This window comes from Nylanderia fulva, unplaced genomic scaffold (genome assembly GCF_048542155.1).
Source record: "Nylanderia fulva isolate GAGA-0341 unplaced genomic scaffold, ASM4854215v1 Scaffold6, whole genome shotgun sequence".
NCBI classification, from domain to species: domain Eukaryota; kingdom Metazoa; phylum Arthropoda; class Insecta; order Hymenoptera; family Formicidae; genus Nylanderia; species Nylanderia fulva.
In genome coordinates, this window is record NW_028190698.1 from 691,890 (window position 1) to 709,516 (window position 17,627).

General features: G+C 35.0%; 2 protein-coding genes across 5 annotated transcripts in view; one reads left to right on the top strand and one right to left on the bottom strand.

Moving 5' to 3' along the window:
• The first annotated feature begins 1,194 nt into the window (after positions 1-1,194).
• LOC114944511 (cyclin-dependent kinase-like 4) lies at positions 1,195-6,398 on the top strand. Of its 4 annotated transcripts, none has more exons than XM_029320441.2 (7): positions 1,195-2,342; positions 2,507-2,757; positions 2,922-3,128; positions 3,365-3,559; positions 4,536-4,827; positions 5,283-5,643; positions 5,865-6,398. In XM_029320441.2, the coding sequence occupies exons 3-7, from the start codon at positions 2,961-2,963 to the stop codon at positions 6,154-6,156; spliced, it is 1,308 nt and encodes a 435-aa protein (XP_029176274.1). In that variant the 5' UTR covers positions 1,195-2,342; positions 2,507-2,757; positions 2,922-2,960; the 3' UTR covers positions 6,157-6,398. The 4 variants fall into 4 exon arrangements, with proteins under 4 accessions (XP_029176274.1, XP_029176276.1, XP_029176278.1 ...); XM_029320443.2 differs by having other exon boundaries at positions 2,714-2,757; XM_029320445.2 differs by lacking the exon at positions 2,507-2,757.
• A 5,404-nt stretch (positions 6,399-11,802) lies between these two features.
• Positions 11,803-17,627, bottom strand: part of Actbeta (inhibin subunit beta) — a 31,579-nt gene continuing 25,754 nt past the window's right edge. Inside the window, exons 2-5 of the mRNA XM_029320381.2 lie at positions 14,407-14,627; positions 14,000-14,228; positions 13,437-13,617; positions 11,803-12,785 (exon numbers count right to left, since the gene is read on the bottom strand). Of these exons, the coding sequence (XP_029176214.1) occupies positions 12,545-12,785; positions 13,437-13,617; positions 14,000-14,228; positions 14,407-14,627 (872 nt within the window). The 3' untranslated portion in view covers positions 11,803-12,544. The remainder of the gene's footprint in view (positions 12,786-13,436; positions 13,618-13,999; positions 14,229-14,406; positions 14,628-17,627) is intronic.

Genomic DNA, 17,627 nt, shown 5'->3' on the forward strand with positions numbered 1-17,627 from the left:
ATAACGTTTCGACCTTTGGTTTAGACCGTTATCAAATAAATGCTGGAATAATAATTACAAACTTTAAATGATACAATAAAAATTAATAATACAAATTAAATACCACAAAAAAAAATGATAAAATTATTTAAAAAAATAAAAAATTTCTTTGATTAATATTTACCACAATAAAAAATACATAGTAAATTTTACTATGTACATAGTAAAATTAGTCGAGTATATTTTATATCTTATTATGGTAGATATTAATGTTTTTATTGTGGTAAATATTAATCAGAAAAACTCTTATAAAATTCTTCCAGTACCATATTTTCTCTGTGCAGTGTTTGCTGTTATCTAAAGAAAATTGTACAGGGTGTCCCAAAATTAATAGCAAATCTTTTAATAGCAGATTCCTGGGATTATTTGGAGATGATTTTTCCTCAACGAAAATGTCGAAAGTTATAAGCAATTGAAAATAAGGGGGTTTTCGTAAACTAAGCCCTGCGAAAAAAAAAAATATAACAAAATCATATTCTTTTATTAATTTCATGTAGAGTTTACTTTAATAGAATTTGAAAAGCCTTAATTACGAAGATGCATGATGGCAAAAATTGGGAACATGCAAACAATGATGGTCTTGTTCCTCGATATCCTGATATTTCTGTATATTATTTCGATGTTATTATTCTTGAAAAAAAAAATAAAAGATATTCTTATTTTTTAGAAAATACTAAAGAACACAAGTGCGCGCACGCTTAATTTTTTTATTTTTATTTTTCAAGCGTCAAACTGTTAATCTTCGCGTTCGCGTTGATAGTTTTGCTTGATGCTATAAATATAACACACAAAGTAAATTGAAATAATTAGTACCGCGGAAAAGCGGCAACAATACTAGCGAGAATCGACCTTGCATGTCTTTTTTAAAAAGGGTCACTTTATTTCGCTGAATTTCTATAATGCACTCTAATTTTAATTCACCGAATTTCTGTATTATGCACATAATTTTATTCGCCGAATTTCTATTATGTACATAATTTTTACTTGTAAGATGCTGTTGCAACTATGTTAATATTATATTTGTATTATTGAATTCTCTCATTATTATCGTTTATCAAGATATTTTTAAATAAATAAGTTTTATATATGTTAATTATTAAATCTATAGAATGTCATAAATTATTAGAAATAACTGATACAGTATTTTATTGTACGAATACTTATCATAAATGATTAGGATTCTCATGCATAATATCTGTATTATTCGAACGCTCTATTATTTGTTCATCCATGAGAAAGTTCTGGCAAACGATGAATGTGCCATGACACATTACATGCATTGTACAACATGATATTTTTACTATGTATAATAGTATACTATGTATAATAGTAAATAGAAATCGTGTGCATGTATATGTGTGTGTCGATTTAAGGACAATCGACTGTGTCTGCCGTCACGATATCAAGGAAAGTCACCGAACTCATCTATAAATAAGCTCCAATTGCTATTCGCGTGTATCGATTATACTCAGCGAGTTGCGGCAACACAAATCGTCATGATGAATCGTCTTTGACACGATACAGCGGGGAAGTTGCATTTGTTTGAACGCGATCACTCGAGTTTCTATCGATAGAATCGAGCCAAAATAACCCGAAATTCTTGCTTACTTATTTCAATAATTCCATTCCTTTGCACATCTTATACAAAGTCAAGTTTCGTATAGTAATCCGGAAGAGAGTTCAAGCTTTATCGAATTTTCGCTCTCTAGCTGTTTGCAGAATTTTGTATGTCACTTTTCATCAATTTTATATCGCGTGTATATACATGTGTTTTTAACCAAATTCAAAAATTTTATATAAATATTTCCTAATATATTCAGGGGGGATGCAGTATTTATGCATTTACATGCATCTCCGTCCTCAATTTATTTGTAGAATCTTGAATTTCGGTTCTCGTCTTTTCTTTCATTTTTCAAACAATTAAAATAAAAATAATATATAGTGTTGATTTTGCAGAAAAGTGCGACCCCGTCTGTTCGACCCCTCTTTTCAGCCGGTTTACCTGTACCCTGTCAAGCGGGGACCACCCTTGACTAATTACCGGCAGATCGATAATTATCGATGAGGGCCGTGCACGAGACTCTTCGAGGCAGTCGAGGCTCGTCGACGAGCGAGTCAGCGTCTAGAGTTGCGGCTGTCCCGATCGTATCAAGACGTCATCGCGTTTGTTTGTTCCGGTATTTTTAGTTTACCCGAAGCACCCTGTCTTAAACATTTCTTCCTCATAAGACGGTATTTGATCGGAAAATTCATTAAAGTTATTTCGCGCGATCATCTGCAAACTTGATGTCGTCAACTGACAGGTGAGAAGAATAAATTATCAAAATATTAATCTAATTTAGAATTATTGGATACACATCTAGAAACGTGAATTTTAAGTGTAATTGAATGATGGATGGACGTCTAAGTTTATTTCGATGTATTATTTGGTATATAAAATTGAGTGAACGAAATTTCCGATTTTTAGCTAACGATAAACGTCATTTACTGATGAGAATTGTCAACTGACAGGTGGGAAGAACAAATTATCAAAATATTAATCTAATTTAGAATTATTTAATACACATCTAGAAACGTGAATTTTAAATGTAATTAAATGATGGATGGGCGTCTAAGTTTTTTCGATGTATTATTTGATATATAAAATTGAGTGAACGAAATCTCCGATTTTTAGCGAACGATAAACGTCATTTACTGATGAGAATTGTCAACTGACAGGTGAGAAGAACAAATTATCAAAATATGAATCTAATTTAGAATTTTTCGATACATGTCTAGAAACATGGATTTTAAATGTAATTAAATGATGGATGGACGTCTAAGTTTATTTCGATGTATTATTTGGTATGTAAAATTGAGTGAACGAAATCTCCGATTTTCAGCTAACGATAAACGTTATTTACCGATGATAATTGTACGAGATGGAGAAATATGAGAATATCGAGATAGTAGGTGAGGGTAGTTATGGACTCGTAATGAAATGCAAACATCGCGAAACCGGACAAATAGTAGCGATAAAAAAGTTCTTGGCGACAGAAGAGGACGTGCAGGTGCGAAAAATGGCATTTCGCGAAATAAGGATGTTAAAGGTACGCATCGAATTAATTTTGGGAAAAATTATATATTAAATCTGCGACAGAGAGTAAAATGCATTTTTAGCCAAAGTACAGATGAGCATCAATCAAATTCTTCATTTAATTAAATCCAATTATATAATAACTCTCTCATATCTCTATTTATTAATTTTAATTCATAAATCGATCGCGCTTTATATATTTTAAGACGATGCTTCGTATCAAATCGATATACATATTTTTTTCTGCAGAAATTACGCCACGAAAATCTTGTGAGCATGATTGAAGTCTTCCGCCGTAAGAAACGGCTTTACCTCGTTTTCGAGTATCTCGATCATACCGTGCTCGATGAATTGGAAAAGGCTGGCGATGGTCTTGATTGGGAAAGAGCAAGACGACATATTTTTCAAATACTTCGCGGTTTGGACTTTTGTCACAATCACAAAGTGAGCAAAACTTGTGAAATTTTAGTCAAATTATATTTCGTTATATTAGAACAGACAAAATCTTCACGATACAATTATATTAACTATAATATATAAATATTTGCACATTTTATAAGAGATATATTGCAGCTTTTTTCGACGTATAAAATAGGCCATCGTTGAAAATTGTTATCGTAGTAATATAATATCTTAGATTTATTTACATACATATGTTGTATCATATTACGCCTAAAAAAAAAAATAAATAAATAAAGCGCAAACCGTGCACGATAAAATATTTTCCGAAATTTTTACGTGTATGCGTGACAATTTATTATGATTGTTTCGTATAATTTAATTTTTTCAAGTTCTAAGTAAAATAAATCATTAAAAATGTTTGTGATAAAATAAAAATGTCAATTATCACTCTTGCGTCATATGAAACAATTTGTGTATTTAAAAGGACACAGAATTCGTGAGATGGAGTATTTTCGTAGTTTAACGGCAACCTTTGGTAAATATATATAAGTGCACCTCCGTTACGGTAAAGTTCACGGCCGTGACGCTTAAATTCTAAGTTGCAGAAAGCAGCGCATATAGAGTAACACGCAATGGCCGGATACTTAATGAATGATAGCATTGTAACAAACGCGTGCACAGTGACTGCTGCATTTGGTCGAACACAGAAAGCTTTAGCGTTATGCAAAATGTTGCTCTAATTATAGAGTACCCTATAATTAGAGCAACATTTTGCATCACGCTAAAACTTTTCGTGTTTGAGTTTGACCAAATATGCAATTACTCGATATTTTGATTTAATCCATTCTTTCTATTTTTAATAAATTTTCTTAAATAATAAATATTTTTTTCGAACATTATTTTTTTCTGGTCTATATCAAGATTTAGAGCTCCGTATACTCTATCGATCTGTCTAATTAATTCGCTCTTTTTCTGCTTCGAGTGACGTAAGTCTTAAATGAGATCCGCCTTTTGACAGATCATGCATCGTGACGTCAAACCCGAGAACGTGCTGGTGTCTCCAAACGGCGTAATTAAACTTTGCGATTTCGGTTTCGCGCGCTACATCACCGGACCTAATGAATCTTGCACGGATTACGTGGCGACGAGATGGTACCGCGCGCCGGAACTCCTCGTCGGCGACTCCAGATACGGGAGAGAGATCGACGTCTGGGCGGCCGGTTGCATCTACGCTGAGATGATCACTGGCCAGCCTCTCTTTCCCGGTGACAGCGACGTCGATCAGCTGTACCGCATCACGAAGGTCTTTGGTGAGTTGGGGATGAAGATGATCAATTGACAGGGTTGAAGGTTCAAAAAAGAGTTCAAAATTTCGTAATTTATAATTTAGCTGAGTTTATTTAAAATGTATTCATTTTTAACTTCCACTAGTTATTTTTGAACTTTTATTTTTAAATTAAAGTATTATTAATTTTTATCTTTATTTGTCATCGATTGTAATTACCAAAAAATATATTTCTACGTAAAAATCAAAATTTCTTTGTTATTCTAAATTTTCAAAGAATTACAAAATTCTAATTTAATATAAATAATGTTTTAAAAAATTAATGTTTTATTCAACTCGAGTTAATTCTTTGTTCATGCAACTTTAATTGATAAAATATTGAGTAATCCGAGAATGAAAGATATCGGGCTAAAATTCTTGTTACTTTTCAAGACAGATATTAAATTGCATTGTAATTTGGCGACCTATTGTCGAAAGCAGGTCCTCTTTACGGGAAGCAGCCGACGAGCGGTGGCGGTCGCCACGTAACATTTCTAGTTCGACGTGCAAAAGCCGAACAGGTCTCCGGTAAACCGCGATCCGCGGCGATGGCGCTCCGAAATCTCTTTCCCGCGTGGAGTCCGGTGACGATCGATTTCTTGGCACAGTGTCTACGCACGGATCCCGATGCCAGGCCAAAGTGCTTCGCGTTGCTGCAGCATTCGTTTTTCTCGCAAGACGGTTTCGCCGACAGATTTCCCGACGAGTTGCAGCGACTCGTCGCGAAAGAATCCGCAATAAATCCGCTCGCGGCTAGGAAAGTGGAACCGCCTTCCAGAATCTGTCGCAGCAGCATTGGACGGTTGGTCTAATCGAAATTAATGACAAATCCATTTTACTTCATGACAAATTCTTAGCTTTCATATCGAATCGAAAAATACTCAATTATTGGAATGGAATTAATCGCTCCATTTTTTTTTCGTTAAAACATAATACAGTATTACAACAGTCGAAATTTGGGAACACGGAAAATTATGATTTATTTTGACGTAGACATTGAAAAATAATTTAAATGATTTCTAGGTGGCAAATGACGTTAATGAAGGAAAGGAGAGAGAATAATAACGCGAAGCTGGAAGCTGCGGAGAACGAGAATTCGCAGGGAGATCGAGTCGATCGATTGCAAATAAATCGGTCGCGGGAATTGCGTTACTTTGGACCAGTCTCTGTAATACCGAATACCACGTACATTCGACGATTGGAGCACAAAGGGCTTCTGATCCCTGAATCGAAGGGCTGTGTTTTACCGGCTCTGACATCAAAGACGAACGCTAAGAGAAAAAAGCTCGATCTCCCCGGCGTAAAAAATCGTTGAAGACGATTTCAGCTCACTGAAGATTCATTCTTCTTGTAACATTATCATGCCAAGAAAGAAGTGTGTGAGAAATCTGTACAGAGAAACTTGTTATATGTGGGACTGCAGTATACAAGTATAGAGCATTGTACATATCTTATTTTATACTCTATATATATTCTATAAGTGGATTAAAATATGTTTGTAAAATGAGATTTATTCGCTCTGTAAAAAGAAATGAATACACTGAAAGGAATTCTTTTAATTTTATACGGAATTTAAAAACACATACTTGAATTTTCGAAATTTTAAGTAAAGTTGTGAAAATCTTGGTTTGAAGATATCAACGCTTCTTACTATAATATTTATCTTGTAGAAATCTTCTTTCTTTCGTGTTTTTATCTTTAAAAATAAGCAGAGAAAACACTGCTCTGTGATACGTAATATTAATGTATAAATTAAATTTTCACTAATTTTCAATTGCATAAAATAAAAATGGATTAGGAAAAATAATCAGCAGTAAGGATAACTTGCGAGAGGAGTCGGGAATTTCTTGTCAGTTTACGAAGAAATTAACAAATTGCGACCACACATATTTGACATATTTAAGGGGTTTTTATTTCGGAATTGCATCCATCTTTGAAATATATAATTAATATCTCGCAACGGACGCGTTGACCCTGCAGCAAATGCGACGGGAAGAAAGAAGAAATCTTCGTCCGGACGCGAAAAAATCACCGACACACATTTTTTGTTTCCCTCTTTTGGTTTTTTTTTTTTTTTAACTTTTCGGCTGACGCCGTGCCGAAACTAAGAACTCGAGAAGATGAGAGAATATAATTTTTTTTTCTTTTGGTATCACTCGCTTTCAACGTGTTTACTCTGTCGGGATATTCGTCACTACATTCCGCTTCCTCTTTCGTTTCCTTTCTCGCACTCACTCTTTCTCCCCTTACATCTTATCTTTCTTTTTCTCATAAACTTAAATTATGTACAATTACGTATTTCGTGTACTCGCTTCTTTAGATCACCTTATCACACACACACAGCCTGCAATTATATATTTATTAAATATAACTTTTTTTTTTCAATTTTTTACAGTCTGGAAAATAAAATTGTTTCATAAGTTGATAAATGCGGAAACTTTGCCTAAAAAAAATGTTTTCCCGTGCTACATTCTTATTGATTTTTTGAGAAATCTGATTCCAATATTACTCGTGTCATGAATTTTGACAGAATAGCGGCGATTCGCCCTTCAATCACTATACTATCCGCATTTTCCGAATTTGAAAGAATTTCTAAAATTTATACGTGTGCGTTGTAAGATTCGTTTTAATAAATTATTACATCTTGTAAAATTATATGTATATTAGATTGTATATTACATTACAGTCTAGAATTTCTAATTCGCATTTTGGATTCATATTGCAGGACATAACGAACTCTTCTCTCGCATTCTCTCTTCCTTTCCTCTCTTCGATTCCTTTACTATTTACCTTTCTCTATTTTTTTTGTTCACGCACACAGAACACACATACACGCATGCATACATACTGGTTCTCCATCGATTTTTGCATCTCGTCCTGTACTCGGAATCGCCTCTAGCCATCGCGCGAATGTTGTTTCTCGTTTTCGATTTGCAGACTTCGACTTCGGAAACCGATCAGAAATACGGGTGAAATAATCGTGTTACCGTTGAATTTTTCGACAGATCTTATAACTGGCTCCGAACGATCCCCCTCGCAAAACAATTCGCTCGTTTGGTCGGCGGCCGGAGAAAATTCGCGTAACGAATTTGCTTCGCGTTCGTGGAGGACCGTTATAAGGCACTTTCACCTGCACTACGTAAATTGTATCGTTAGACATGAACATTTTTATATTTTATTATGCGTGTACCCTAAAAAACGCCTGCGCGCTATTAAATATATCAGTACTTTTTTTCGAAAACTCACGCTATTTACTACTACACTCGCTAAACGCAAAATGCGCGCAAGCTCCGAGACGAGAATTCGCTAAAAAAGGCATTCAAGTGCAAGGGCACTTTGCATCGAATTTATATTTCGTTATTCCGCGAAAATGCGCTAAATTGCTCAATCTTTCCTCGCAAACACTTGTAAAACATTTTTTCTTTTTCCCTACGTCGTTTGAGCGCGATTGGATTTGCGAAGGGGCCATATCTCATTCGAAACTCGTCGTGTCTCTTCTATATAGATTTTTCTCTAGATCGGCCGATTTCCGGAATCGATGGCGATGCCTATATTTTTTTTGTTTGTTTTTTTTTTTTTTTTTTTTTTTTTTGATTGACTGACTGACTTGATTCGCGCGACATTCCACAAAAAAATGTTCGTTCGTTTCAAAAACGGACGCAATCGCAAGAAAGTCGCATCTTCTCGAAGCTCGAAAACTTGAAAATTTCCCTTCCCGCGGAAGTCAGTGCAACATATGTTAAGTGTCAATCGCGTCGTGTGTGTTTTCCGCGGCGCGTCGCACGCATTTATATATATATATATATATATATATATATATATATATATTTGTATATTTATATAAATATATATATATATAATATCCAGAGCGGCGACCATCGCACCTTCCAAATTAGCGGATAATTACTGGAAGAGAGAGATAAAAAAGACGTTTTTTTCCATTTTTCCATTTTTTTAAGTTAATTATTTAGAGTTAGAGTTAATCTACTCGAATATACTGAGAGATAGTGACTTTTCGTTTATTATTCTCGCGCAAGTAACATGTAAGCGATCTATATAGAGTTCAGAAACGATAATACGAGAGGGGGGAGAATTATGAATTTGTTTTTTTTTTTTTCATCTTCTTCTTCTTCTCTTTTTTTTTCTTACTTTCTCTTACTGTTTAAATTTTATACACAGTGCCGAGAAGGTGACGTATATCGTCGCCCATCGGATCGATCGACGAGATCAGCGTCTCAAATAATCACAAAGTGACTCACAAAGCGTCGAATACCTCTCACTTCCTTTGGAGTTCGTTCTTAAATTAAGGAGGGTAGACTTTCGTCGGCTCAGCCCTGATGCCTGCACTCCGTTTCTTTTTCGCGTCTTTCTTACTATTATTATATTATTATATTATCTTTTGTTTCATTAGACTGTATTATTATATTTATGAATATTATCAATATATAATATATAATTAATATTATTATATATTAGTACTATATTATGATTATTATTATTATTATTATTATTACTGTGTATATTATTGTAATAAGTTTTATTATATATTATTGTTCTTATTATTATTATTTTTAATTATTATGCATTATTATTATTACTTATTAATAAGTATCATATTATTAGTATTGTTATTATTGTTGCTGTTGTTATTATTGGTAATATTTTTGTAGTAATATATTATATATTACCGTTTTATAATCATTAATAATATTAATATTATTGTTATTATTATTATCTTTGTTGTTGCCGTTATTATTTATATTATTATCATTATTATTATTAATATTATTATTATTGTTATTATATTAATATTATTATTGTTGTCACTGTTATGTTTAATAATCATCACCCATCGTTAATATTATTTTTTATACATTAAAATCGGTACAGTAGTCGTAAACACACTCCTTGAGCTTGTTAAAGGCTTTTTTTCTTTATCGAGACTTGTACGCATTTATATAGAGCTGCTCCTTTTTAAGGAATTAAGTAGAAAAAAGAAATAATAGTAGTTATATATAGTAGAAGATGAAGAAGTAGAGGAATTCGAAGAAATATTTCTTAACAGTGCTAGAAATACGCTTGCTTAAAGTCATTCGTAAACTGTATTATGGACGCAATTAGTTTTTTTTTCCTTTCTCTCTAGCTGAACTGCGGAATGTCTTAATTGTATTTATAACTTTCTCACTTTCTCTCTCTCTCTCTTTCTTTCCTTTTTTTCTTCCTATCACTCGCTTTTTCATCCATCTTTTATCGCGCACACATACTCCATTCGCACTTCACAGCAATTTAAAAAAAAAAGGATCAGTCGAAATCGCACCGAGGAAACGGACAATTCGGCAACTCGATTCTAATTTTCTACTTTCGAACCCTTTTCTTAGCGGATTGCATCCTCGCACCTTTCTCTCTTCTCTCATGAGCTTCTTCATGACTCGTTCATTCTTGCTTGCTGTTCTTCATTCATCATATTTCACATCGTAGATCGAACAAATGTGATAACGACACTCGCAACCTTCTCCATATCCTATTTTCATCGTTATCCTCTTTCCGCTATTTGATTACCGTTACTTATGCTTTATCATTACTTTGATAATAATTTAGTAATAGTACGACGATACCTTAATAAGGCCCAGTAAGGCTGCGTGGGTCGAACGTGACTATCCCCACGAAAAAAATTTCATTTATATCTTTTTCAATTTTTTTTTAATCGCACACATCGCTACGGAACAACAAATCGCGATGCAGACGATGTATCTTGTCGAGATACATTTGATCAACTATTTTGAAAAAGAATGTGCGCCATCACTCAAAATTTGTCGTCTCATCGTCTCTCCGAGACTTTTTTCCTCCGTTTTATTGTCGTATTATTGTTCATTATTTCGTTAATTATTTGATCTTTGCAAACTCTCAAAATTTATTTTTTTCTCCCGAAATTTTCAATGTTCAATTATTATTTACCTATTATTTTTAATAATCTGGTATCTCGCGATTAGCGACACACACAGCTCTTCTTCCGATTCATGCATTTCGATAAACTTTCGCAAGTTTATTATATCAGCGGTGATACAATCGTTATAGAACTTAAATATATATACATATATATATATGTATATTCTTTTTTTATTCGAATGAAGAAGATAGAGACTGCGAAGAAATTGCTCTTAACATTACGGTACAAGATCTGGTGCACAAATGTGTAAGTCTCGGTTTAATTATGTGTAACCGGATATATATAATATATATATATATATATATATTTTTTTTTTTTTGCGAATTACCAAATTACATATATCGGTGTTTGTTCGTAAAAATTTTCGAAATATACGCACGCTCGCAATACTCTGTGTATCATATCATAGATTCTGGGGGGTCAACCTTCTGCTCTCACAAATACAATTAATAATAATTATTTCTTTTTATAATTTTTCAGTAATTTTCATCCCCCGTCGCGTTTTCGACCCCGGCATATTCTGGATTTATGTGTATTTATGACGTAAATTGTAGATGTATACGTGGTGTCTGCGTGTACGTGCGTATACATGTATTTGAAGGTGTGTATCATATATATTATATATATTATGTATATGTATATATGTATGTATATTTTTGACTTTTTTTTAAACAGCATTTTGTTAGTTTTCAACGTTACTTTCTCGATACTTTCAGAAGTTCTGCATAAAAAACAAGGCAATTAGATTGAGTTCTTTTATCATTTTTACACTTATATATTTTAACGCGCCTGTACGCGAATATTTATATACTTCGGTTGAATCACGTCGTGTGTATATAATGCGTCCAAGTGCGTGTTATATAGAGATGTTTACTTATTATATATATGTATATATATATATATATATATATATATATATATAATATTTTTATATAATACATACATATTATATATATATATATATATATATATATATATATATATATGTACATATATATAATATGTATATATAACTGTAAAAGTCACGTCTTTTACTTTCAATCATTTAAATTTTTCTCTCTTTCACTCTCTCGTTTTCTCTCTCTTCCTCTCTTTCATCACGCAACCAATAAAGAAAGACTAAACTCTTGGATAAGAATACCGACTCTGAATATTTTTTTTTTTCACGTACCTCACCATTTTCTCTTACGGTGTCGCGTACAAATAAATCGGATATAGATAAATATATTATATATCTATATTTATATGTGTGTGTGTATATCGTAAACGACGCTTTGAAACTGAGACGCCGTGTCTCTTTTCTTCTCTCTTTTCTTTTATATATATATTACACCTGGTAAAATCTATTCTACGTACTCGAACCTTAGAAAGGCCAATTTTATTTTATCGCCGCGCGCGCGAATCGCATCCGAAATGCAATCGCATCCAGCGTGGCGTGTAAATCTAGCAAAATTACCTAGTCCTTTTTGACTATCTTTGCACATACCGGTCTACTCTCGGGCGATCGTTTTCAGAAAACCGCATCTCCCAGCGAAGGGGAGTCTACCTTCGTTCGAACGCAGCGCAGCGCTAGATCGATTTTTCGTTTTCAACGCGAAACGAGTCTCACCCACAATCGTAGAATTCGGACGGTTTCTGGATCGATTTGCCGGATCGAGGTATCCGAGATAGGGAGGGCAAATTACTTTTACTGCCAAATGGCAGACGATAAACTTTCTTACGAGCGTCCTTTCTACGTCGCGCGCTCTCGCTTGGTCTAAGGACAACCGCACTCGTCCACCACCATCTTCGGCAGGTCTCTCTTGATGATATTCGAATCCGGGCCGTAATAGATGAGCGACATCGGCGAGAACTTGAGCGGCGCGCAGCACGGTTGCATGCCGGCCAGTTGGTCCATCTTCCGATACTCCTCGATTACGTGGGTGTAGTAATTGAGGAACGTGTCCGGCGTCCTATGACCGGCCGCGCAGTCTCCTCTGCAGTAATTGGCGTAGTATCTGTCAAGGTAATCGAATGGTTAATTAACATGGGAAACGCCCTACCTCGGAAGCGGTTAAAAAAATTAAGCACTTGCTCTCCTTTTGAATAAACACTGAAATTTATTTACGTATTTAACATAAAAAATAAAAATAACAAAAAGAAAATAAATTCAAAAAAATTAAGAAAGAACATAAAATAAGAAATAATAGTATTTGTGTATCAAGTGCGGAAAGTTGACAATTGGCACGAGCCGAAGGCGAGTGCGACCACCCCACACAAGTGAACAATTGTCAATCCGCACGTGATACATATACTATTTTGTATTACAAGTGCGGGCAAAGTGGCTTTGTGCGCGTTTTCTGTGCGCGAGGTGGCCGATCGCACGCCGCCATTTTGCGACGGCACGGTGCGGGAATAGCCGCGTTCAAAGTCATTGTCCACGGCTGAAGCTGTGGGCAATGTATTGCCCACGGCTTTAGCCGTAGGCAATGACTTTAAACGCGGCTCAGCCGTAGGTAATGGCTTTGAATGCGGCTTATTCGAAGAAAACACGCACACAAAGTGCCACTTTGCCTGCACGTGTAATGCAAAAAAATTTGAAGCGTCCTGCGGACGCCCATGGATAGGACTGATATATATTATAGTACGACTGATTATTGCGTATTTACCCCTGAGGAGCAATGATCCAGTCATCCCATCCCAGCTGAGAGAAGCTCACGTAGAATCGTTCTTTGCAGCATTGGCCTTTTATCGCACCGCTGCATTCGATCGCTCGTCTTCTTACACGCTTTACGGCCGCAGGATCCGTACGCACGACTAGAAACGGCCTATCCGAATCGTGTTCTGTGCCTGAAAGACACATTTATATATATATTACTAAATACTATTCGAATTCTACCGAACGCTTCCACGCGCTTATATAAATAAGATAAAAGTAATGACAGCGAATTATAGACTCGTAGAATTATTGATCAGTTACGTCGGACTAGAGGAATATTTATTAACGACGAGCTCAAACTGATCAAAATGTCCTATCAGTTTCAAAATTAGGTAGAATCTTAATTTTTCAATATTAATGTGGTATATTATGTGTTGATATCTTTTTATTAAATTTTGTTTGTCTCATCAGTAATTAACTAATAATTTGAAAAAATGTATAGCTAGTTTTCAGGATGATGTTCGCAGAGATGGTTCGAGGAACGCATCCGATCATCGATTCATCGCGGATTACCTTTTGTATTTAGGGACGACTCGATCACGTGCGGTGAATACCCGTCGAAGGTTGATACGTGGACGTGGGAGCCGCATCCGCTGCAATCGACGAGCAACGTCAGCTTATCCTTCGAGTAGCTCGTCGTATACCATCTGCTGACGACTTTCGTCACGTCGAATTTCTGCCAGCCGAGCTGGCCGACGTTCATTACGAGAGATGTTACCATCTCCAGATGTTGACCAAGCTCCTAAATAAATTAAACCGCTCGTCTTAGACATAGAGATTTATTCTAAGAATTATAATTTTTTAGATTTCCTCTTTTAAAAAATATAAAAAAGAACACGATTGATTAAAGTTAGTCAAATTTATGATTGAGGAAGTAAGAAGGCACGATGAACCAAATATATGATTGTAAGGCAAATTACCTTGCCTCGAAGATGCGTCGTGTTACCGCAATGGACTCTAAACACCCAGAGAGTGATGTTTCTTTGGTTGATTTGATTGTGACGATGATGCTGATAGTGATGAGAGTGCTTAAGCTCGACTCTCGCCCACAGGGTGGCCCTCTTGATTCTCAGAGGTTCCAATGCCGGTTCGCCGCTCGACATCGGGAATTCCAGCAATGGCTGGCCGTTTAACGTGTGCCCTGGAACAGAGTATATCTTAATTTCGGAAATTACTTATATCATATATATATTATATATATTACTAAATACTATTCGAATTCTACCGAACGTTTCCACGCGCTTATATAAGTAAGATAAAAGTAATGACAGCGAATTATAGACTCGTAGAATTATTGATCAGTTACGTCGGACTAGAGGAATATTTATTGACGACGAGCTCGAACTGATCAAAATGCCCTATCAGTTTCAAAAATAGGTAGAATCTTAATTTTTTAGACCAATTTTATATTTTGACACATTATTAATTTATTATATCTCACTACTCATAGTGCGTTATGACGACAATAATTTTCTCGCATATTAACGATGAAGTCTATGAGATCGGCCAAACATCTCAATAGAGCAATCAATCCGTAAGAAATATACTGACGTTTTGTAATTTGACTCAACACGACATGCACTAATTCGGCGATAAAATTGCGACTTACAATCACTTATGATCATCTACTTTGAATTCCTATACTGAAGAAGACCGCGTACGGTCGAAACGTTTGTACTGTATTATCTTATATGGAATAAATACTTATAGTTTATATCATCTAATAATGCTCGATTAGTTCGTCTTTTTATATACTAAATTTTGTTTTAATCAATAGACGAGCGAATACACGTTTTTAATATTTTACTTATATCATTTTATTTTTCATCTTTTAATTCCAGATATTAATTGTTAGAGTTTTAAGAAAGCGTTGTCTCGTATCATTGCATATATAATGACGAAGTGTAGAAGCTTCCCTAAAATATGAAAATTATAATGATTTATCATTTTTAATAGGTTAAAAATAAGTTGGGAATATTTCTCATTTGAGTTTGCATGCGAGCAATTAGCATTCGTAAAAGGAGAATCCTGAAAAAGGGACGATTATATGTATGTACATACAATGCATTATTTTTCTGCAATGTGCTCTCGCATGATCGAGGTAGATTTTATCAGACTTTGTTCTTCTCGTCTCTCTCTCTCTTTTCCATCGATTATATACGAGAGATTATATATAGGAGAAATTACGCATGATTTCATTTATGTACAGATATTTTAGAATTTCCAGTTTTAAAGATAAATTGTCATTAATGAATGTTGAACTCTTGATTATAGAAAATTATACGATATCAGTGAAGTTTAATGAAATTTTTCATTATTTAACATTAAAAGACATACCTTCATAATTACGTATTGTACACGGAGAGAATTTTCTCTTCGAATTTACCCTGAAAATCGTGGTAATCAAGGGACAATATGGTATTGGAAGAATTTTGTAAGAATATTAATATGTACATATAGTAAAATTAATCGAACATATTTGATATCTTATTTGTGGTAGATGTTAAAATTCTTCCATATTGTCCCACGATTAGCATGACTTTCGGGATAAATTCCAAGAGAAAATTCCCTCTCCGTAAGATTAAAATTTTACTTGAATTAAATTGAACAATAATATTCCTCAATCCTATCTCCAATTAAAAATATAATTTTTGAAGCAAGATAAAAAAATCGCGTACTGAAAAAAATCATGAATATTTTGAGTCATTACAATGTTTGGGCATTTTAATTAAAAGAAAGTCTGCTCCTGAAAAACTACCCATAATTATAATCCCTGCGCTTTCCAACCCTCCATACACACATACCATATACATATGTGCACGTACGCTGCGTTCAACGCTCGAAAGCACCTTTCGTCTCTCTTTCACCCTGTCCTCTGTCTCCACACACCCCAGGGTGTACGTGTGCACCTGCGCGTCTGTGTGTGGCGCGCGTAGAGTGAAAGCAGGGCGGCTTCATCCTTTAACGGTTTGGTGAGTCACGGACCGAGCGGGGTGGGTCGGGATGGGGATAAGCACAGGGTGTCTGCCGCCCGTCTGCCTTTTGCCTTTCACCGCACACCCCTCCGTTGTAATCCGCCGCCACCGTCGCCGCCGCCGCCGCCGCAACCCACCCAGCCGCAACCCTTGTCTCCGCACCCTAGCCGCGCCGCTGCGCGCGCTATACCGTCCAGCGCGGCGATACTGCGCGATTATATATCGCTGCTTCGTCGTCGTCTTAGCCCGCAAGGGATGTAATGACTCGTGATAGATTAGGGAAGACTCGCCGTGATTAGCGTTAGTATTCGCCGCGGATTATTATTGTTATTTTATTTTCCTATTAGATTAGTGTATAGGTATTATTTTTCATACTATATTTTTAGGACTCTGCTCTATTTTTGGAACGGTTAACATTTATTACAATGTATGCGTTTTTTTGAGGACTTCTCGGGATAAGTAGATTTGAAAATTAAATTGGAACGAGCTTTCGTGAAAAATTAAAATATACAGATCGCAAAAGATCTGATTTGTTATCGGATCGGTAATAAAATAGAATATTAGAAAGGGGTGGATTTGCAAAATTGAATTGAAACAAAACGAAACGAGCTGAAAAATTAAAAGATACGGATTGCGAAAGGCTTTATTTGTCATCGCATCGTATTAGAGGCGATCGAATAAAATATTAGAGAGATACGAGGAGAAAGAGAGAAAAATGGAGGGAGGGTTTCTAATCGATTTTGGGAAATTCAAGAAGAGCGCAGTGAAACAATGTCGATGATCGTAACATTCTTGTCCTTCGCGAAGGCACCACGCCCGAACGTACAGGATTCGATTCTCCTTCCCTTACAAGATGGAATTGAGAGCGGAGATGCAGCGAAGCATATATATATATACGATATAGATTTAATGATGGAAAAAATTGCTGCTAAACAGCTATCGCTACGCACGAGAATGATTGATTTTTAAAAATGATTAGAGAAAAAAAGGAATTATTCCAGAATTTTAAATCGAATTGAATTTAAATGTCTTGTCAATTTTTGTATACAATTATCTTTTCATGATTTAATTTCACAAGCACAAGATCGATAAATCTCGATATATTTGCAATTTGAAAAAATCGCTACAAATGTTTATATAAAAATTTGTGCGATGTAATAGTTGTT